The sequence below is a fragment of the Catharus ustulatus genome, chromosome 27 (assembly GCF_009819885.2).
Source record: "Catharus ustulatus isolate bCatUst1 chromosome 27, bCatUst1.pri.v2, whole genome shotgun sequence".
Taxonomy (NCBI): Eukaryota; Metazoa; Chordata; class Aves; order Passeriformes; family Turdidae; genus Catharus; species Catharus ustulatus.
In genome coordinates, this window is record NC_046247.1 from 2,364,043 (window position 1) to 2,385,305 (window position 21,263).

At 48.2% G+C, this 21,263-nt stretch overlaps 1 protein-coding gene across 2 annotated transcripts in view; it reads left to right on the forward strand.

The window, feature by feature from the left end:
- DOCK5 (dedicator of cytokinesis 5) overlaps positions 1–18,515 on the forward strand; it is an 89,635-nt gene extending 71,120 nt beyond the window's left edge. Inside the window, exons 42-52 of one of the 2 annotated variants that reach the window (XM_033081440.1) lie at positions 2,450–2,531; positions 2,719–2,803; positions 3,140–3,226; positions 4,237–4,413; positions 6,992–7,075; positions 9,001–9,138; positions 10,097–10,260; positions 11,917–12,091; positions 16,101–16,236; positions 16,619–16,710; positions 18,340–18,515. In XM_033081440.1, the coding sequence (XP_032937331.1) occupies positions 2,450–2,531; positions 2,719–2,803; positions 3,140–3,226; positions 4,237–4,413; positions 6,992–7,075; positions 9,001–9,138; positions 10,097–10,260; positions 11,917–12,091; positions 16,101–16,236; positions 16,619–16,710; positions 18,340–18,432 (1,313 nt within the window). In that variant the 3' untranslated portion in view covers positions 18,433–18,515. Of the gene's footprint in view, positions 1–2,449; positions 2,532–2,718; positions 2,804–3,139; positions 3,227–4,236; positions 4,414–6,991; positions 7,076–9,000; positions 9,139–10,096; positions 10,261–11,916; positions 12,092–16,100; positions 16,237–16,618; positions 16,711–18,339 lie in introns of those variants that run through there. The other variant, XM_033081441.1, reaches the window with a different exon arrangement.
- The last annotated feature ends 2,748 nt before the right edge of the window (positions 18,516–21,263 follow it).

A 21,263-nucleotide genomic window follows, 5' to 3' on the forward strand; every position in this document is an offset into this window, starting at 1 on the left:
GGCTGCATCCTCCTGCAGTGACAGATGTGGCTCAGCTGGAGCAGTGCTCCTGGACAAGGTGCAGTTTCCCTCTGGAGCTCCAGGGATGATGTGGAAGGGTCTGGTTTTCCTCTGGGATCCAGTGGGAAAGGCTGCTCTGATGTTCCAAATCTCAGATTTGATCAGGGTAGGAAATGCTTGGCTCCTCCCCTGGCTGGAGCATCTCCCCATGGGATGATGGAATTTTATCAGCCATGCCCTGGGACTCAGTGGCCATGGACAGGAGAGATCTCCTGGAGGGAGGATGGGCTGTGGGAAGATAAAGAACACTGCCCCAGCTGGTTTAACAGCTGGCCATGAACAGGAGATATCCCACAGAGATCAGGATCACTGCCACAGCTGGTTTAATAAATGATCCATTAACAGGAGATATCCCACAGAGATCAGGATCACTGCCACAGCTGGTTTAACAGATAAAATAGATACTTTTGGTCACATCCTGTATTGCAACCCAAGACAACTGGGTGTGAAAACCCAGAGCTGTCAGGGTGGGTTTAAAGGGTGTTGCAGGCTGAGTTGAACAAGCTGTGTCAGGGTGAAGGGTGGATTGCAGGGAGGATTTCCTGTGGTGCTGGCTGGGACCCAGTTGGGCATTTCTGGGTGAAAATGTGAAATGCAGGCTGTGAAAGTGGGGTGAGAAGTGAAGGGAACTCCCTCCCTCCTTGCAGTCCTTTAGCATTTATCCAATGCTGGGCTTTGTGTGTTTGTACCCCAGAAAATCCCTTTGTAAGAAGTGTGATTCTGTCACTGGAAGTTGTTGTGTGCAGAGCCCTTACTATTATTTAATTCTGATTTCTCCCCCTTGCTGGACTCCAAGTTTTGTCCCAAGCTCCCCACCAGGCTTAAGAAGATCTGAATTGGGAGTGTGAGATGCTCCAGATTGCTGCCAGTGGTTCAGTCAGTGGCTGAAAAGCAATCCCTGGGCTTGCAGGGGCTCAGCAGCCAGGCTGGACAATCTGCAGGTCCATCTGGCCTCCAACCCTGTGCACAAAGTCCCAAGGCAGCAGTGACAGCAGATGCTTCCCTGCAATCCTCCTGCCAAGCTCTGAATCCACAGAGGAAATGAAAATCCACTCCAGCTTGGTACCAGAAGTGCCTCTTCTGTTGCTGCTTTGTTTCAGCTGCTTCCTCTGCATCTGTTTGTTTGTTCTGCTGCTGCTGGCTGGGGATGGAGCCGAGCTGCAGGGTTTGGATGCAGATCTGAACCTTCCCTGAGGTTTGGGGGGGTTGGATTCCAGACTCTGCCCAGCCCTGGGATGGAGGGAGCAGCTGCAGGGCTTGGATTTGGGACAGGTTCAGCTTGGACTCCACAAACCCTCCTGAGGAGATGAGAGTGCCCAGATCTCTGTTGTGTTAGGCTGGGCTTGGTTTTACTTCCTTTAACCTCCTCTGCCTCAAGCTCTTCTTTATTTCTTTAGGCTGTTTTTTTTTTACTGTTTTATAACAAAATCTTTCATTCTTTTGATAATGGTGTGAGCTGTGCTGAGCCCCAGGGGTTCCCTGCACCCCAAAAAATCCCAGTCCCCACCAGCTGAGCACTGGGAGCTGGGCAGGGCTCAGCAGGGCACTAAGCCCAGCCTAACGAGCTCTCCCCAGACACAGTTCAGGGCTCAGAGCCTGGCCTAAGGTGGCTCTGTGGTTTTGGGCTCAGCTTTGGCTGGGGGCAGCTGGCTCCAGGGGGAATTAAAGGATGTGTGGGGGCTGCCACTTCAGGGCCAGGGGATTCACAGAAATCATCTCCTCGTGGGCTCAGCTTGGCCAAGCTTTGCTTTTCCAGGTTTTTTTGCTCCTGTAAGCACAGTCCTCAAAGCAGAATTTTGGAGGAAGATGATAAGTGCTTGTGGATACAATTGCTGAGATTTTTTTTTTTAATGTCTGTCATCATTCACAGGTGCAACAGCTGAGGGTGAAGCAATTCCTTTGTTCAGCTGAATCATGAATCTAAAAAGTGGGAGGGAAGGAGGCTCTGATAAATAACTGTGGGGTGAGAGGAGAGCCAGGTGCACCCCCAGAACCTCCTGCAGAGCCTTGTTGCCCTTTTTCTTTTTCTCCCAAAGTAGAAATCAGTGGTGCCCAGGATTCCCAAGCGTTTTCCCCAGGGAATTTCAGCACCTGGGGGTGTCCAAGGCCAGGCTGGAGCTCCCTGGGGTAGTGGGAGGTGTCCCAGGGGGTGGCACTGGATGAATTTCAAGGTCCCTTCCAACCCAAACCATTCTGGGATTATTATTTGTAAAGTTCTTTTTGAGTTTTTAATTCACAAGGAGCCTGCAAACTGGAAGATGCAACATAATGCCTGTGATTGGTGGTGAATCAGGTTTGAAGAAAAATGTTCAGTGAGAGTTGTGGAAAAGCCTGGCTGTGGGAACAGGAAGGTTTTCCCAGTTTTTCATCCTTAACCAGAGCTGCTCAGATGTGCAGTGCTTCACTGTGAAGCCTGTGATGAACCTGCCTCCTAATTACAAAGATAAACCTGTTCCTGAACAGATCTTAAAGTAATTTATTTTCCTTTTTCCTCAACATTTTCTTGGTGTTTTCCCCACTAACTTGGGCACAGGGTGGATTGTGTGAATTGTGTAAATTGTGTGAATTTGTACATTCCTCCCCACAAACTGTGAGGAAACCCTTGAACATTTGAGGGGAGGGGAGGAAAATTCACCTTTTTATTCTGCTTCTTCTCAGCTACTACAGAGCCAACGAGGTGCAGCAATTCACCCACTCCAGACCTGTCAGGAAAGGAGAGAAAGATCCAGACAATGAGTTTGCTGTGAGTCCTTTGCCTTTGCTTTGTTTTGTTGGGGGTGTCACCTTTTCCCTCTCCCTGTACACGTCAAAATTAAAATTAAAAAGTAGGAATTAAAAACCAGGAGACACAAAGGGCATTGCAGCCTCCACCTGAAGTTGGGGGTGATTTCAAGGGGCTCCACAGCTGGAGTTTGGACATTCAGCATCCGTCAGAATCCATAAATGTGGGGCTGTGTAAGCCCAGCTCCTCCTCAGGGGAGGGGGGAATGGCTGTGGAATCGCTGCCAGCTCCTTCTGGGACCCTCAATCCACACAGGAATATTTTCCTTACATCTCTTTTTTTGTCTTCTCTGACCAGAACATGTGGATAGAAAGGACAACCTACACCACAGCTTATTCATTTCCAGGCATCCTCAAGTGGTTTGAGGTCAAGCAGGTCACGACGGTGAGTTCTCCATGGGAGATCTCCCTCATGGAATAAAACCTTGGGACATTTGGGAATTCCAGGCCTCCCACTGCTGCATGTGGCACAGATAAAAGCAAAATATTTAGTTTCTTACTCTGGAGAGGAATAAATCACAGAGCCATGGAATTCCAGGATGGTTTGGGTTGGGAGGAATTAAACTCACCCAGTGTCCATGCAGGAGGGTCAGCAGGGACACCAGAGCTTGGCAAAGCCACTGCAGGCACAGCAAACCCACTGCAGAGAGCCAGAAATGATCTCTAATCTGGATCATGGAATCCCAGAATGGATTGGGTTGGGAGGGACCAAAAAGATCATTCCATCCCTCCCCTGCCATGGGGACACCTCCCTCTGTCCCAGTGATCCAAATTGGTTTTGGACGTTCCAGGGATCCAGGGGCAGCCCCAGCAAATCTGGGAATTCCATCCCAGCCAGGAATTCCTCCCCAAAATCCCATCCAAGCAGCACATGGAGCCCTGGAATGATTTGGGTTGGAGGGGATCCCAAAGTTCATTTGGTCCCACTGTGGGTCCCACAGCTCCCACTGTCCCAGGTTATCCCAACCTGGAATTCTTGGACATTCCAGGGATCCAGGGGCAGCCCCAGCAAATCTGGGAATTCCATCCCAGCCCCTCCCCACCCTCATTCCATCCCCAATCCCATCTCAATCTCCCCTTTCCCATGGGAAGCCATTCCCTGGGTCCTGTCCCTCCATCCCTGCCCAGCCAATCCCCAGAGCCCAGGGCTGTTCCTGCAGCACCCACAGAGGGATGGGAAAATCAAATCAGAGAATCCTGGGATGGTTTGGGCTGGAAGAGACCCTGAATTCATCCCATCCCAGCCCTGCCATGGCAGGGACACCTCCCACTGTCCCAGATCATCCCAGCCCTTCCCTCACAGGGAATTATTTCTCCCTAAAAATCAAACGAAGCTTTGAAATGTTTATTCTGACACTCTAAATAAGACTCATTTTGGTTTCTCCTCTCTCCCAGGAGGAGATCAGCCCCCTGGAGAACGCCATAGAGACCATGGAGCTGACCAATGAGAAGATCACCAACATTGTGCAGCAGCACATGTGGGACAGGAGCCTGCCCGTGCACCCCCTGTCCATGCTGCTCAACGGCATCGTGGACCCTGCGGTCATGGGGGGCTACACCAACTATGAGAAGGTGCTGGGAACATCCATGAGCCCTCTGCAGGGTTTGGGGGGCTCACCTGGGGAGGGGAGGGCTCCAAGGAGAGCCCAGAGGGATCCAGGAGAGCTGGAGAGGGACTGGGGACAAGGGATGGAGGGACAGGACACAGGGAATGGCTTCTAAATTATGGAAACTGGGATTTGATGGGATATTGGGAAGGAATTCCTGGCTGGGATGGAATTCCCAGAGGAGCTGGGGCTGCCCCTGGATCCCTGGCAGTGTCCAAGGCCAGGCTGGAGCAGCCTGGTCCCTAAAATCCCTTCCAGCCCAAAGCATGCAGGACTCTGAGCTGTAGCTGTTCCTGGAGCTCTGCAGTGTGGAAAACCCAGGAAAGACCTGGGAGGTTTAGTTCTATGTCCAGTTCCATGCCCAGTTCCAAGCCCAGTTCCATGCTCAGTTCCAAGCTCCTTTCTGTGCTCAGTTCCCAGCTCAGTTCCCAGCTCAGTTCCATGTCCTGATCCATGCTCAGTTCCATGCCCAGTTCCAAGCCCAGTTCCATGTCCTGTTCCAAACTCAGTTCCAAACTCAGTTCCAAGCTCAGTTCCATGTCCAGTTCCAAACTCAGTTCCAAACTCAGTTCCATGCCCAGTTCCAAGCCCAGTTCCATGTCCAGTTCCAAGCTCAGTTCCAAGCTCAGTTCCAAGCCCAGTTCCAAGCCCAGTTCCAAGCCCAGTTCCAAGCTCAGTTCCAAGCCCAGTTCCCAGCCCAATTCCCAGCTCAGTCCCAAGCCCAGTCCCAAGCCCAGTCCCATGCCCAGTCCCAAGCCCAGTCCCATGCCCAGTTCCAAGCTCAATTCCAAGCCCAGTTCCAAGCTCAGTTCCAAGCCCAGTTCCATGCCCAGTTCCAAGCCCAGTTCCAAGCCCAGTTCCAAGCCCAGTTCCGAGCTCAATTCCAAGCCCAGTTCCAAGCTCAATTCCAAGCCCAGTTCCATGCCCAGTTCCAAGCTCAGTTCCAGGCTGGAGAGGAGCTTGGAGCACAAACCCTGTGAGGAGCAGCTGAGGAACAAAAGGACACTCAGGGGTGGCCTTGTCACCTTCAGCTCCTCAGAGGTGTTTGTGCTCAGCTGGGGTTGGTCTCTATACCAGGACACACCTTAATCTGCACCAAAGGACAGTTAGGCTGGGTGTTAGGAAGTTTTTCACAGAAAAAACAACAAAGTTCTGGAATGTTCTGCATGGGGAGGTGGTGGAGTCACCATCCCTGGGTGTGTTTAATAAAGCCTGGATGTGGCACTGGGTGCCATGGGTCAGTTCAGGTGTTAGGGCTGGGCTGGACTTGATCTTGGAGAGCTCTTCCAACCCAGTGATTCTGTGATTCTTTGAATTCTGTGATTTCTGTGATAACCTACTCCTGCCTTATGGAGCCCAGAGGTGCTGGGGCAGCCCAGGTAACAAGAAAAGCCAAAACCTGGCATTTCTCCCCTGTGTTCATAGGGAGTGATAAAACAAAAGAGGTTTTATCTTGCCAGCAGCTGCTGTGTCTTTGGAGTCTTGTGGCAGAACAAATAATTCAGGGAAAAAAAGCAGCATTTCCTGTACAGGTTTACTCAGCTGACTTCACTTGAGCAGTGTAGGGTGTTCATTTTGTGTTTAACTCAAGCTGTTGGTTCCCTCCTCCTAATGATGAAATCCCCAGCACAAAATGCTCTGCTGGTTTCCACAAACCGGTGGAATGTGGTAAAACAAATTTAATTCTCCTCAGCTGTGTCCCAGTCCCATGAAATGAGGTGCACACGTTAATTGGGAGAGGGGCTGATTGTTCTGGGGTCTGACTCTGCTCCTTCCACAGGAGTTTGGATGCTTTCCCAGGGCTGAATTTGGCCCTGAGTCCTCCCATTTTATGAATTAAGGTTGACATCAAGTTTAGAATTACCAAAGTGGGAAAGCAGTTAAAACCAGAAAACACAAAGTCTCTGCAGCCACATCTGGAAATACTCATTTCTTGTTCATATTTTCCTATTTCAGCTGCAGATCAGTGCAGAACATTTGGCTTTTGTGGGAGGCTAAAACCTGAGTTTTAATTGTCTCCTTGTAGCCAAAAACCAAAGCTGGGGTTTTAAACATCTTTCCTCTTGCAATAATTAAGCACTTTCAAGGAAAATCCTCTGGGACCAACCCAGAGCCCTTTCCCAGCCTCACCTCCACCCTGCTCAGGATCAAACCCAGCTCTATAAACTTGTACCACAGTCCTGTTTTACAGAATTAAAAAAAAAATATATATATATTCAGAGGCTGAAATAGTTCAGAGATGCAAATGAAAAATTTATTAGGGGGTTTATCTAGGAAAAAAAAATTATTTTGACCAAGAATTGAGATCTGTTTCAATGGATACATCTTGGGAATTGGCACAATTTTAAGTTTTCAGTCTAGAAAAGTGGATTTTAAAAAAGAGGGGTTTGTTCCCTTTTCCCAGGAAATAACCCTGGTTCTTTGTCCCTCAGTTGGTGCCAGCAAAATTTGGGTTTGATATGAGGAATAATGGCAGTGAATTGCTTTTAAAGGAATTAAAAGTGTGTCTGTGTCACTGTGTCACCTTCTCTCTGTGCTTCCAGGCCTTCTTCACAGAGAAATACCTCCAAGAACATCCTGAAGATCAAGACAAAATCGAGCTGCTCAAGCAACAAATTGCTATACAGGTGTGGAATGGGGCAAGAGCTGGAGGCACTGGGGGAGAGGGAAGCAGGGAATCCTGGAATGGTTTGGGTGGGAGAGGAGCTGAAATCCCATCCAGTGTCCCCATTCCATGGGCAGGGACAGCTCCCACCATCCCAGGCTGGGGTTTGGGGGAAATGTTGGTGTTTGTTCAGCACCAAATTCCCCTGAGTGTCCCCAGCTCTGAGTGAGCTGTGTCACTGCTTTCCCCTCTGCCATCCCCAAACCACAATGGTTCAAACCCTTTTTTATCTGAGCTGTTTGGGGAGCAGCAGGGCTGGTTTGTGCTCCTGCAGCTCATTCTGCTCTGGGAGCAGCAGTGGCTCTGTTTGAGTCAGAGATCACTCACCACACAGCACTTGGTGGTTTCAGTCTGTTTTCCAGCTCGAGCAATGAAGGAAGAGTCAGAAGCTGTTTTCTGAGGTTTCCAAGGTTGTTTATTCTTTTTTATCTAAGGAATTTTTTCCCTGGCTGCAGAGGTCTGTCCTGCAGGTCAGTTGGAGGCACACTGCCTGTCCTCGGGTCAGGAGTTACCTTTTATACTATAAATTACATACATGCTGTTTACAATTACTTTCCAATACATGACACCCACATTGCACTGTCCAACTTTCTCCCAAACCAATCCCAAAGTGCCATCCTAACCCAAAAATGGATGCCATGAAGGAGAAAGAATGGCATACCACGCTCAAATTCCATCATGTGTTCAAACCCTTAATATAAACAATTTTTAAAATTCACTTTTCTACCTTCTAACAATCTAATTTACGCTCTACTTATTTTTTGTGACTTGTACAGTAATTTCACTATTATAAACTGCACCATTTTGACTAAAATTTTGGTCTGAACCCAAAGTGCAGCTTATAATCAGGTGAGGCTTATATATGGACAAAGAATGAAAAGTTGCTGTTTTAGTTTGGAGGACAGGTGTCTGCTGAGAAAGGCAGGAGATTCTCTTTGAAATGGAGAATGTAAACCCCCTCCCTCCAAATTATTATCATTTTGAAATCAAGGGGCTCTCAGGTAAAGATATGGGAATTAGGAATAACAGTTCTTTACTAGGGAAATTAAAATAGAAATACAGAATTCCAAAGAACAACCCCAAGCCCTGGCAGAGTCAGAATCCAAGCTGACAGCCGTCAGTCAGGCAGGGTGTTGGCAGCAGTCCCATCCCATGGTGGCTGCATCCTCCTGCAGTGACAGATGTGGCTCAGCTGGAGCAGTGCTCCTGGACAAGGTGCAGTTTCCCTCTGGAGCTCCAGTGGTGATGTGGAGCAATCCCGTTTCCCTCTGGAGTCCAGTGGAGAAAGGGCTCCCTGAGTGTCCCAAAACCTCTGTTTTTATCTTGGTAAGAAATGTTGGGCTCTTCCCTCTGGCTGGAGCAGCTCCCAATGGGATGCAGTAATTTTATCAGTGCCACAGTGGGACTCAATGGCCATGAGCAGAAAATGACTGGCTGGAGGAAGGATGGGTTGTGAAAAGATAAAGAACACTGCCCCAGCTGGTTTATAAACCATGGCCATGAACAGGAGATATCCCATGAGATAAAGAACACTGCCCCAGCTGGTTTATAAACCATGGCCATGAACAGGAGATATCCCATGGAGATAAAGAACACTGCCCCAGCTGGTTTATAAACCATGGCCATGAACAGGAGATATCCCAGGAGATAAAGAACACTGCCCCACCCTTTACAGATGGTGATAGAACAGAAACCTTTTGTCACACTCTGTATTGTAACGTGTGGCTTATAATTCTGAAATTACTGTAATTCTTCCTATAGGGATGGTAATTTTTCCCAGGGACTGAAATTGAACCCACAGGGGTCTTAGGCACTTCTGAGCTCCCCTGCCCAGGTTGCAGGGGAGCCAGAGGAATGTCCTGGGTTCCCACACTGCTCCTCCCTCAGATGCCTCTGCTGGCTGAAGGGATCCGGATCCACGGCGAGAAGCTGACGGAGCAGCTGAAGCCGCTGCACGAGCGCCTCACGTCCTGCTTCAAGGAGCTCAGGAGGAAGGTGGAGAAGGAGTACGGGGTCATCACTCTGGTGAGGGAAGCTGCTTTTAGCCCGCTGTGCTCCACAGGAGCCTGACTTCTCCCTTTTTCACCCATGGGTGGGTTTGGATGAATCCCAGAATGGTCAGGGTTGGGAATGAGCTTTGAGACAACGTGGCCAACCTGAGCCTGATCCCCACCTTGTCACTGGGTGTCACCTCCATCCCTTCCTTGGGCACCTCCAGGGATGGGATCCAAACCCCCCTGGGCACTTCCAATCCCTGAGCCCCCTTTCCATGGGGAAATTCCTGCTGCTGTCCCCCCTGAGCTCCCCTGGCCCAGCCTGAGGCCGTTCCCTCTGCTCCTGTCCCTGTTCCTGGAGCAGAGCCTGACCTGGGGCTGTCCCCTCCTGGCAGGGACTTGTGCAGAGCCACAAGGTCCCTCCTGAGCCTCCTTTTCTCCAGGCTGAGCCCCTTCCCAGCTCCCTCAGGAATTCTCCAGCCCCTTCCCAGCTCCCTCAGGAATTCTCCAGCCCCTTCCCAGCTCCCTCAGGAATTCTCCAGCCCCTTCCCAGCTCCCTCAGGAATTCTCCAGCCCCTTCCCAGCTCCCTCAGGAATTCTCCAACCCCTCCTGGCTCTCCATTTACACCAAACTGGTTTTGTGTCATTTACACCAAACTGGTTTTGAGCAATTTATACCAAACTGGTTTGAGTAGTTTATACCAAACTGGTTTTGTGTCATTTATACCAAATTGGTTTTGTGTCATTTACACCAAACTGGTTTGTGTCATTTATAAGACACTGGTTTTGTGCAATTTATAAGAGACTGGTTTGTGTCATTTACACCAAACTGGTTTTGTGTCATTTACACCGAACTGATTTTGTGTAATTCATACCAAACTGGTTTGTGCCATTTACACCAAACTGGTTTTGTGTCATTTACACCAAGCTGTTTTGTGTGATTTACACCAAGCTGTTTTGTGTGATTTACACCAAGCTGTTTCCCCCAGCCCCCAGCCCTGACCCAGAGGAAGCCCAGCAGGTCGGGCTCGGTGCTGCTGCCCTACATCCTGTCCTCCACCCTGCGGCGCCTCTCCGTCACCTCCGTGGGCTCCTCGGTGGCCTCCAGCTCGTCCGGCTCCGACAGCGCTCCCTCCAGGCCGGGCTCTGATGGGTCAGTGACACCAGGACATGGGGCAGTGACAGCAGGGATGGGCTTGGATGGGTCAGTGACACCAGGGAATGGGGCAGTGACAGCAGGGATGGGCTTGGATGGGTCAGTGACACCAGGGAATGGGGCTGGGCAGCATCAGCTGCTCCCAAAATCAGGCTCCATTCCATGGAAATGTGGCCCACACACAGACACACAGCATCTCAGCAGGCCAATATCCCTTATTGCAGCAGGCTGCTGGCTTTTGTACCCTCTGCACAGTTTACACTTTGTTCATTACAATAAATCAACGTAACATTGATTGGTGTAAAACCTCTGTTTTTCACAAGATTTTTCTGAAAATACTTTTCCCAGCTGCAGGTCTCTCTTCTCTTTCTCTTCTCTTTCTCTTGTTCTCTTCTCTCTTCTCTCTTCTCTCTTCTCTCTTCTCTCTTCTCTCTTCTCTCTTCTCTTCTCTTCTCTTCTCTTCTCTTCTCTTCTCTTCTCTTCTCTTCTCTTCTCTTCTCTTCTCTTCTCTTCTCTTCTCTTCTCTTCTCTTCTCTTCTCTTCTCTTCTCTTCTCTTCTCTTCTCTTCTCTTCTCTTCTCTTCTCTTCTCTTCTCTTCTCTTCTCTTCTCTTCTCTTCTCTTCTCTTCTCTTCTCTTCTCTTCTCTTCTCTTCTCTTCTCTCTCTTCTCCTTCTCTTCTCCTTCTCTTCTCCTTTCCCTTCCCCAACAGCTTTGATAGAAAACTTTTCAGAACTACCCCTTATTCATTAACCCTCTCTGGCCCACCCCAGCTCTGAGTCCTACCATAGAAATACATTTTAAAATGTTGCTGGAGTTCAGTGCTGTTATTCCATTTTACACACAGCTTCTGAGTCTTTGCAATGCCCTCGTTATGAATTAATAAGTTTTGAATTTATATAAAGAAGAAGGTTGCAAATTTATGCCTCACAAATTTATCAGCAGTATTTTAGCTTTCCCTTCAAACCAAATTGTAATAAATTTCTGGTTTACATTTCTCAGATTATCAATGAAATGCTTCAGGACCACTTCTAGGACCATCATTTAAACTGTAAAATTTAATTCAAGCCAAAATTTCCTTAGTATATATTGGAAAAACCAGTATTTCTCTATAAGCTCAATTCTTAAGGCTCAAATTTAGTTTCCATATTTAATTTCAAAACCATTGTATTAAACCTTTATAGTGGGAACTGAAGCCCCAGCTGCTGCTCTGAGCCCCAGTTACCCCCAGTGCATCCCAGTGCCTCTGTTTCCCAGGGAAATGGGGTGTGAGGCCCCACAGGTTTGTTTTAGTGAATACACAGAATTTATTTCACCCATGGCATGGAGACAGCTCTGCTGTCACTGCCACTCCTCTGACTTTACAGCTGGCACCACCAGAGCCCAGGTGATTTGTGCAAGGTCAGTGAGATCTGAGCTGCAGCTCTGGCTCCCTCTGCAAGCAGAGCACACTTCCCTGTGGACAAAAAACCACATAATGCTGAGAATTCCAGGGGTGGCAGCACAAATCCCACTGAAAAATCCCCAGCCCTGCCTCCCTTTTTCACCATAATCCCTTAGACAAACTGAGAAATCACAACTTTTTAACAAACAGCCTTTTCCATGGCTGATGGATTTGTGTTTCTTTTTTTTCTCTTTTTTTTTTTTGGGCCACAGATCTACCCTGGAGCCTCTCCTGGAGAGGAGAATATCCACATGTTCCAGGAATGAGGAGCTGCCCGTGAAGGATGATGGTGACAACAGGATCAAACTCAAGAGGAAGGAGTGGAGCATTAGCAAGTCTCAGGTTATTGTGGAGAAGGAGCCAGAAGCAGAACTGACTTCCAAAATGGTAAAAAAAAACCCCATCAGACTAATGCCAGCAATAATAAAATGCACAGCAGGAGCTGAGAGTTTCCATTGCTCTCAGCCAGGCTGGGCAGGGGGAGTTCATTAAACACTGGGAGGGGCTCAAATACCAAAAAGCCTCGGTCAGCTGAGTAATTCTCTTTTTTTTTTAATTTGGAAAATTTGTGTCAGAGCCCCAAATCCAGGCTGGGAGGCACTGGTGGCTCAGGGAGGTGCTGGGCAGAGCCCTGGGGTGGAGGAATAAAGCAAGATGTGCAGCCCCAGAGGAGCTGGGGTGAGGATCAGAGGGGAGGTGTTGGGGTTTGGGGCTCACTCTGGGGGTCAGAGGGGTCACCCAAAGCACAGGGATGAGTTTCAGCTTTGGATGATGGACAAAAAACTGTTAAACCCTGGGATATTGTGATATAAAAAGTCTGTGTTACACCTGAGATATTGTCCTGATGGACATAAAAGTGTTAAACCTTGGGATATTGTCCTGATGGGTGTAAAATCTGTGTTACATCTGGGATATCGTGACATAAAAACTGTGTCACGCTTGGAATATTGTGACATAAAAACTGTGTCATACCTGGGATATTGTGACATAAAAATTGTGTTACAGCTGTGATATTGTGACATAAAATCTGTGTTACACTTGGGATATTGTGACATAAAAAAACTGTGTCACATCTGGGATATTGTGACATAAAATCTGTATCACACCTGGGATATTGTGACATAAAAACTGTGTCACACCTGGGATATTGTGACATAAAAAAACTGTGTTACACCTGAGATTTTGTCCTGATGGACAAAAAAATTGTGTCACACCTGGGATATTGTCCTGATGGACACAAAACTCTCTTTCACTTGAGATATTGTCCTGGTGGACATAAAATCTGTGTCACACCTGGGATATTGTGACATAAAAAATCTGTGTTACAGCTGTGATATTGTGACATTTAAAAATTGTGTCACACCTGGGATATTGTCCTGATGGACAAAAAACTGTTAAACCCTGGGATATTGTGACATAAAAACTGTGTTACAACTGGGATATTGTCCTGATGGACATAAAAGTGTTAAACCTTGGGATACTGTCCTGATGGGTGTAAAATCTGTGTCACACCTGGGATATTGTGACATAAAAAACTGTGTCACACTTGGAATATTGTGACATAAAAACTGTGTCACACCTGGGATATTGTGACATGAAAAAACTGTGTCACACCTGGGATTTTGTCCTGATGGGTGTAAAATCTGTGTCACAGCTGGGATATTGTGACATAAAAAAACTGTGTCACACCTGGGATATTGTGACATTGACACGGGCTCATTCTCCACACCAACATGGAAACACAAATTTCTGTATTGGCCTCTCCCAAGTTCCCAGCTGGATCTGGCAGGGCCAGGTGATGCTGCTGCATTTCCAGGGATTCCCAGCAGGTCTGAGGGATGCTGCCAGCCCTTGGGGAGTGTTTCTAGGAAAGGGCTCTGTGCTTCCAGGGTGTTGGCATTGGTGCTGACAGGATTTCCAGCCCAGGGAAATTTGGGTTGTGGATGAAGAGGTCTGGCCCTCTGCCTCTGGGATTGGATGAAATCCCCAAAATCTCAGTCTAGTGTTCCAATCCTGCTTCAGGACACTGCAAAACCCAGGAAAATCTGGTTTTTATGGCTACTCTGCTCCATGGCCCCACAGTGAGCACAGGGGTTGGACACAGGGATTTTCTGCAGCTCTGGATTGAGCTGTTTGGGAGCTGGAAAAGCAGAGGGAAGCACAAACTGCCTGGGCTTTGTGTGTTTTATATCCAGCAGTGTGTGGTCCCTTCTGTGCAGAGAGAAGTCCTGAACTGCAGGGGATGGGGAATTGACCTCTGAAAAAAGAGTTTAATTATGTGTTCATGTGCCAGGCTGCTCTGGGGAGCAATGAACTGAGATTTAAAAGGCCCCCAATATTTGTGCACTGGACTTTTGGGGCCACACTGAGGTGGTTTGAGTGAAGAGCTGGATGTAAATTCCCAAATGCAAAGGGTTTGCTCTGTAAAGCCTAAAATAGACTCATTTCACAGGGTACCAGCAGCCCTGACCTGCACCCAGAAGTTATTTTTTCTTTATTTCTTGGAAAGACTTCACCCTCACTTCCCTCCAAAGTTTATTCACAGCAGTTTTCCAGTGTGGCATCTTCACTCCTTAATTAACACCCTAAGGCCATTAAAAGTGGTTTTACTGCTCTGGAAGTGCCAGGGGGAGCTGAGCAGAGCAGAGAGGGTGCCTTGGACACAGCCAAGCCAGGGCAGGGATTTCAGTGCTGCTGGTGCTGGGTGTTTGTGTCACTGTGAGAGCTCTGAGTGACCTGGGTGTGCTCACAGCTCTGAGTGACCTGGCTGTGCTCACAGCTCTGAATGACCTGGGTGTGCTCACTTCTCTCATTTTGGGTGTTTGTGTCACTGTGAGAGCTCTGAGTGACCTGGGTGTGCTCACAGCTCTGAGTGACCTGAGTGTGCTGAGAGCTCATTTTGGATGTTTGTGTCACTGTGAGAGCTCTGAGTGACCTGGCTGTGCTCAGAGCTCTGTTACCTGAGTGTGCTCTCAGAGCTCTGAGTGACCTGAGTGCTGCTCACCTCTCTCATTTTGGGTGTTTGTGTGAGAGCTCTGGCTGTTTATGTGAGAGTGACCTGGCTGTGCTCAGAGCTCTGAGTGACCTGAGTATGATCACAGCTCTGAGTGACCTGAGTGTGCTCACCTGCAGGGTTTGTGTAATGGCTCTGAGTTACCTGGCTGTTATCACCTGCAGGGTTTTTGTCATGGCTCTGAATTACCTGTGCTCACCTGCAGGTTTGTGTCACAGCTCTGAATGACCTGGGTGTGCTCACCTCTCTCATTTTGGGTGTTTGTGTCACTGTGAGAGCTCTGAGTGACCTGGCTGTGCTCACAGCTCTGTTACCTGTCTATGCTCAGAGCTCTGAGTGACCTGAGTGTGCTCACAGCTCTGAGTGACCTGGATGTGCTCAGAGCTCTGAGTGACCTGAGTGTGCTCACAGCTCTGAATGACCTGAGTGTGCTGAGAGCTCATTTTGGATGTTTGTGTCACTGTGAGAGCTCTGAGTGACCTGGGTGTGCTGAGAGCTCTGTTACCTGAGTGTGCTCTCAGAGCTCTGAGTGACCTGGCTGTGCTCAGAGCTCTGAGTGACCTGGGTGTGCTCACAGCTCTGAGTGACCTGGATGTGCTCAGAGCTCTGAGTGACCTGGGTGTGCTCACAGCTCTCATTTTGGGTATTTGTGTCGCTATGACAGCTCTGAGTGACCTGAGTGTGCTCACAGCTCTGTTACCTATCTGTGCTCACAGCTCTGAGTGACCTGAGTGTGCTGAGAGCTAATTCTGGGAGTTTGTGTCACTGTGACAGCTCTGTTACCTGTCTGTGCTCAGAGCTCTGAGTGACCTGAGTGTGCTCACCTCTCTCATTTTGGGTGTTTGTGTCACTGTGAGAGCTCTGAGTGACCTGAGTGTGCTCACCTCTCTCATTCTGGGTGTTTGTGTCACTGTGACAGCTTTGAGTGACCTCAGTGTGCTCACAGCTCTATTACCTGGCTGTGCTCACAGCTCTGAGTGACCTGAGTGTACTCACAGCTCTGAGTTCCCTGGCTGTGCTCACCTGCAGGTTTGTGTCATGGTTCAGTTCCCTGTCCATTCTCACCTGCAGGTTTGTGTCACAGCTCTGAGTTACCTGTGCTCACCTGCAGGTTTGTGTCACAGCTCTCAGTTACCTGTTCTCACCTGCAGGTTTGTGTCACATTTCTCATTTCCCTGGCTGTTCTCACCTGCAGGTTTGTGTCATGGTTCAGTTCCCTGTCCATTCTCACCTGCAGGTTTGTGTCACAGCTCTCAGTTCCCTGTCCATTCTCACCTGCAGGTTTTTGTCATGGCTCAGTTACCTGTTCTCACCTGCAGGTTTGTGTCACATCTCTCAGTTCCCTGTCCATTCTCACCTGCAGGTTTGTGTTTTTTCCCCCAGGGCACACCAGGGAAGGCGCAGAGACCCAAGAGTTTGCAGTTGGGTGACTCCAGGCTGACCCTGCTGCAGAGCTGCTCCCTGCAGCCATCCAGCTGCAGCCCTGTCCCCAGCACCCCCAAAACCCCCAAAACCCAGAGTGAGTCCTGCAGCTGGGATTGGGGCAGGGAGGGGCTGCTCTGGGTGGTGGAAATCTTGATAATCAACATTTCTTCCATGGAAACTGTCCTGGTTTGGAGGACAGGTGTTTGGTAAAAAAGGCAGGAGCCTCTCTTGGAATGGAGAATGGAAACCCCCTCCCTCCAAATTATTATCATTTTGAAATCAAGGGGCTCTCAGGCAAAGATATGGGAATGGGAATAACAGTTCTTTACTAGGGAAATTAAAATAGAAATACAGAATTACAAAGAACAACCCCAAGCCCTGCCAGAGTCAGGGTTCTTTTCCTTTTTTTTGTTCTTTTTTTTTCTTTTTTTCTTTTCCTTATTTTTTAAATTCCTTTTCCCTCTCTGTGTTTGCAGGCTCCCCCTCCTTGGATGGATTTGCCACACCACCCCCTCCTCCCCCCAAGAGCAAACCCTACGAGAGCAGCACCCCCAGGAACTCGCTGGAGGTGAGCAATGGCAGCTGAGGCATTGCTGGAATTTTCCAAGCTTGAAACCTGTCTCATCACCTCACTGCTTCACTCCTGAAACCACAAAAAAAGGAAAAAAATTATTTTTTTTTTAATTTATTTTTTTGCTTCAGGAGAAGGCAGTGCAGTGCCTTTATTGTTTTGTTTCCAAGTGGGAGTTGTGCTGTCCTTGGTCAGGAAAAAGGTGTGTGGGGGTGGGAAGGGATACAGAAAACACAGCAGCTGCAAAATGTCAAAACCATGATCAGCCAGCAGTGCAATAATTTGGGCTGAAAAAGAAGTGTGGGTGGGAAATCACAATTTTCAGAGGTCTCCAATGTCTCCTTCTGAGCTTGGCAGAATCTGATTTTACAAACTTTAAAAAACCTGGATTTAAATCCTGCCCTTTGCCTCAATTCCATTTCCTTGTAGGAATAGCAAAGTTGTTTTTTCAGTGCTGTGTCACTGATGTTGTTTCACACCTGGGTTTCTCCAGGCTCTCAGGAATCCCTGACATGCAAATCTTGGCTCAGAATCCTTTCAGTGCCCAGGGGAATGCACAGCAAGGATCCTTTGGTGCCTTCCCAAAACCTGCCAGCAATTCCATCCTGCAACTGAAAGGGAGGGAAACCTTCCCAAATTCTGTTTGTGGAGAGGATTTGGGAGTGCCTGACTCAGATAAACTGGGATTTATCCAAAAAGAATTTGAAGAGTGATCACACTTCACTGCTCCAGCAGCACAGGGAACAGCTCAGCACTTAATTCTGTCTTCTGGCACTGGGATAAAGCCTTGAGCTGTGCCATGGGGAGGAAGTTTTGTCTCTTCCTTTGGCTGGAAGTGGCTGTGGCAGCAGAGAGCCCAGCTCAGGGATGCTGGGGGAGTTGTGGATCAAGAGGATTAATGAAAGATCCTCCCTCCCTCGAGTCTTGGAAGGAAAATAATTCCTGCCATGTCCTGGCCTGCAGCATCCCCTGGCTGGCAGCCACAGGGAGAGGATTCACAGGGAGAAGGGGAGGGATTTTCTGAAGGGTTTTGGTGCTTTGTAAAGCTGAGTCTGTCTCCTTGTCCTGAGTTTGGGCTGATGAACCACACAAGCTCCTCACTCTCCTGGCTTTTCCCATCTCATTTATTTGCAGGATGCCCCTTCAAACAGCTTGGAAAATCCCCCCTTAGTGCAGTTTTCTGCAGGCAGGCAGGATGGGGTTGTTTGAGCAGAACTGCCCTTGCTGCCATTTCAGGGTGTTGATATTGCCCTTCTGATCTGAACACATTTTACATCCTTTTGGTGCAGTTCATCCAGCCAGCAGGAGAAAAAAAAAAAAAAAAACCTGAATTTTGGAAACTGCAAGTGGGTTTGCTGCTGTTTTACTGCTCACCAAAAGGAGGGATAATTCTGAGGTTGGGCTGCAATTAAATCAATCGTGGGCAGCAACTAAAACATTTCAGCTTCTGTTCCTTCCTGGGGATGTGTCCTTGTGTGGCCCTGAGGAGCTGAGGCTGAACTCCAAGGTTTCCTCCTCAAAGAACCACCAGGACCTTTTGGGTTTCTCATTTGGTGAAGCAAAACTCCTTCCACTTGCCAGCTGTGGTTTATTTGATTTTTTCTCTTTGTGTTTCCATCTCCTCAGGTTGCTCCACCACTGCCCAGCAGAAGAGAGGCCAAACCTCCCCCTCCACCCCCCAAAACCAGGAAATCCAGCGTGGTGTCCTCGGAGCAGTGAGGATTTGGGCTCCCAGCAATGCCCAACATGCAGTGGCTGCTTTATTTCCCTCATCCCACCACCTCCCCTGGAGTTTTCCTGGGGAAAAAACAAAGAACTTTGGGACTGGGTTCCTTCCCCTGGAGTTTTCCTGGGGAAAAAAAAAAAGAACTTTGGGACTGGGTTCCTTCCCCTGGAGTTTTCCTGGGAAAAAAAAAAAGAACTTTGGGACTGGGTTCCTTCCCCTGGAGTTTTCCTGGGAAAAAAAAAAAAGAACTTTGGGACTGGGTTCCTTCCCCTGTGCCTGACACACTAATCCAGACATTTCCCTCCTGGAATTCTTCTCTCTCCTGCTCTTGTCTGTCCCCAGTTTGTCACTGCTGCCATCCCAGTGGAACTGGGAATGCTGGGCTGTTCTCACTGGTGGGATCACTGCAGGGCAGTGGGGGTTCCTGCCTGGGTCAGGCTCTCTCTGCTCAGCTTCTGCTTGGTTTGGTACAGATCTCATTTTGTGCTTTTTCATGGGAAGATTCCCTCTGTGAATGTCTGAGATGCCAGGGCTGGACTGGCACCACCTGCACTGACACCAGGACCTCACTGGTACCAGTTCCACAAGCAGCTTGATTTATCATCAGCATTGATGAAGAGTTTGCTTTCTCTTGCAGGAAATAATTTTGTTTGTTAATTCTGTCATTGTGCTTCTGGTGATCTTGTAGGAGTTGGGAAGAGCCACTAAAACCCTGCTGAGGGTGCTGCTCCCAGCAGGAAATGCAATTATTGTTGGGCTGGGGGTTCACAGCATTTCTGTGCTCCCCTGACTCAAATGGGTTTCTGACCTTATGGAAAAACCAAAGTTTGTTCAACTTAATGAAAAGTTTCCTCAGCAAAGGCTTTTTCAGGAAAAACCAAACCCAACCCAACAAAAACCCAAACCCAACAACACCCACCCCAACAAAAACCAAACCCAACTAAACCCAACAAAAACCAAACCCAACAAAAACCAAACCCAACCAAACTAAACCAAACCAAACCAAATGAAAACCCAACCCAACAAAAACCAAACCAAACCCAACTAAACCCAACAAAAACCAAATCCAATGAAAACCAAACCCAACAAAAACCCAACAAAACTCAACAAAAACCTACCCTAACAAAACTCCCCCCAACAAAACCCAAACCCAACCAAAACTAAAACCAAACCCAACAAAAACCAAACCAAACCAAATGAAAACCAAACCCAACCCAACCAAAACCACCCCCAGGAGGGTTTTGTTCAGACTCAAGTTGTCATTTCCTTTTGTTCCTCCCAATTCTTTTGACATCAGTGTGAGTGCAGGAGCTGCTCTGCTGCCTGCCCAGCCCTACCAGCAGATTGCTCTGTCCCAGATTCCATCCCAAATTCCATCTCTTCAGCTTGGGGCTGCAGGCACATCCCAGATTCCATAACCTCCAGTTTGGCCCTGCACTCACATCCCATCCATCCCAAATTCCATCAGCTCCAACTTAGCACTGCAGTCACATCCCATCCATCCCAAATTCCATCTCCATCCTGGCCCTGCAGTCACATCTCATCCATCCCAAATTCCATCCCAGATTCCATCAGCTCCAGCTTGGGGCTGCAGTCATGTCCCAGATTCCATCCCAGATCCCATCCCTCCATCTTGGCCCTGCAGTCACATCCCATCCATCCCAAATTCCATCTCCAGCCTGGAGCTACTCTGGAGGTGACACTGCACTCACATCCCATCCATCCCAAATTCCATCAGCTCCAACTTAGCACTGCAGTCACATCCCAGATTCACCTCCAGTTTGGTCCTGCAGTCACATCCCAGATTCCATCAGCTCCAATTTAGCATTGCAGTCACATCCCATCCATCCCAAATTCCATCTCCAGCCTGGTCCTGCACTCACATCCCATCCATCCCAGCCTGCCTCCTGCACTCACTCCCAGCTTCCTGCAGCTGCTGCTCCTCAGGGGAAATCTTGGGAATCATCCTGGACCCCCTGGCACAGCTCCCTGGGGCACTGCAGGATGTGTCAGCTCTTTGTTGTGCTCTTGGACATGAACACTGCTTGAGTTAAAAACCTCTGGGTTTTCTTGGCTTTCCATTTTCTGTGTGAGGTAACCCTCTAACACACACTGCACAATCACAGCTGGTCACAGAGTCTGTTTATTGACAAAAGGTTCAAACAAATTCATATTCATAACACCAGCCCCTCCCAGCCCTGCTTCCCATGGTAATTAGCTGGAATGGCAATTAAGCAGCGTGGTTGGCTCCTTGAATTAAGTCTGGGCTCGTTTTTGTGGGGAGGGGTCTTAAAAGGAGGAAGTAAGGTGAGTCTTCCTCACCCTGACCTTTTCTATCAATGACAACACAAATGATTTCTGGGGATAGTCTAATTTTTCAAAGAATGAGTTTGTGGTTGCAATTGTTTGTGTTCTTTGGACCTACCTACCAGTTTCATCCTTTCCCATTGCAAGCACAGCTCAGCAAACATAAATTGACAGGAATCAATTATTTAATAACTACTTCATGCTCAGTTCTAACTTTTAACTAAAATCCCAGGGAGAGCAGCTCCAGGATGGATGTGCAGAGGATTTTTTTTGGGAACCATCAATCCCCCATTCCCAGCCCAGGGTTTGCTCCAGACTCACAGCAAGTTGCACTTGCAGTGACAATTTTCCTCTCCTTATTTATTTTTTTATCATTGTAAATGGAAATAATAACTTTAAATCTGTAATTTAACTAATTTTTTTTTAATATAGTGAAAACATTCCTGACCTGCTTTTGCCACTTTCTTTTGATTATTTTTATTTTTTAATTAAAAACTTGACCTTATTTTTACTGTTG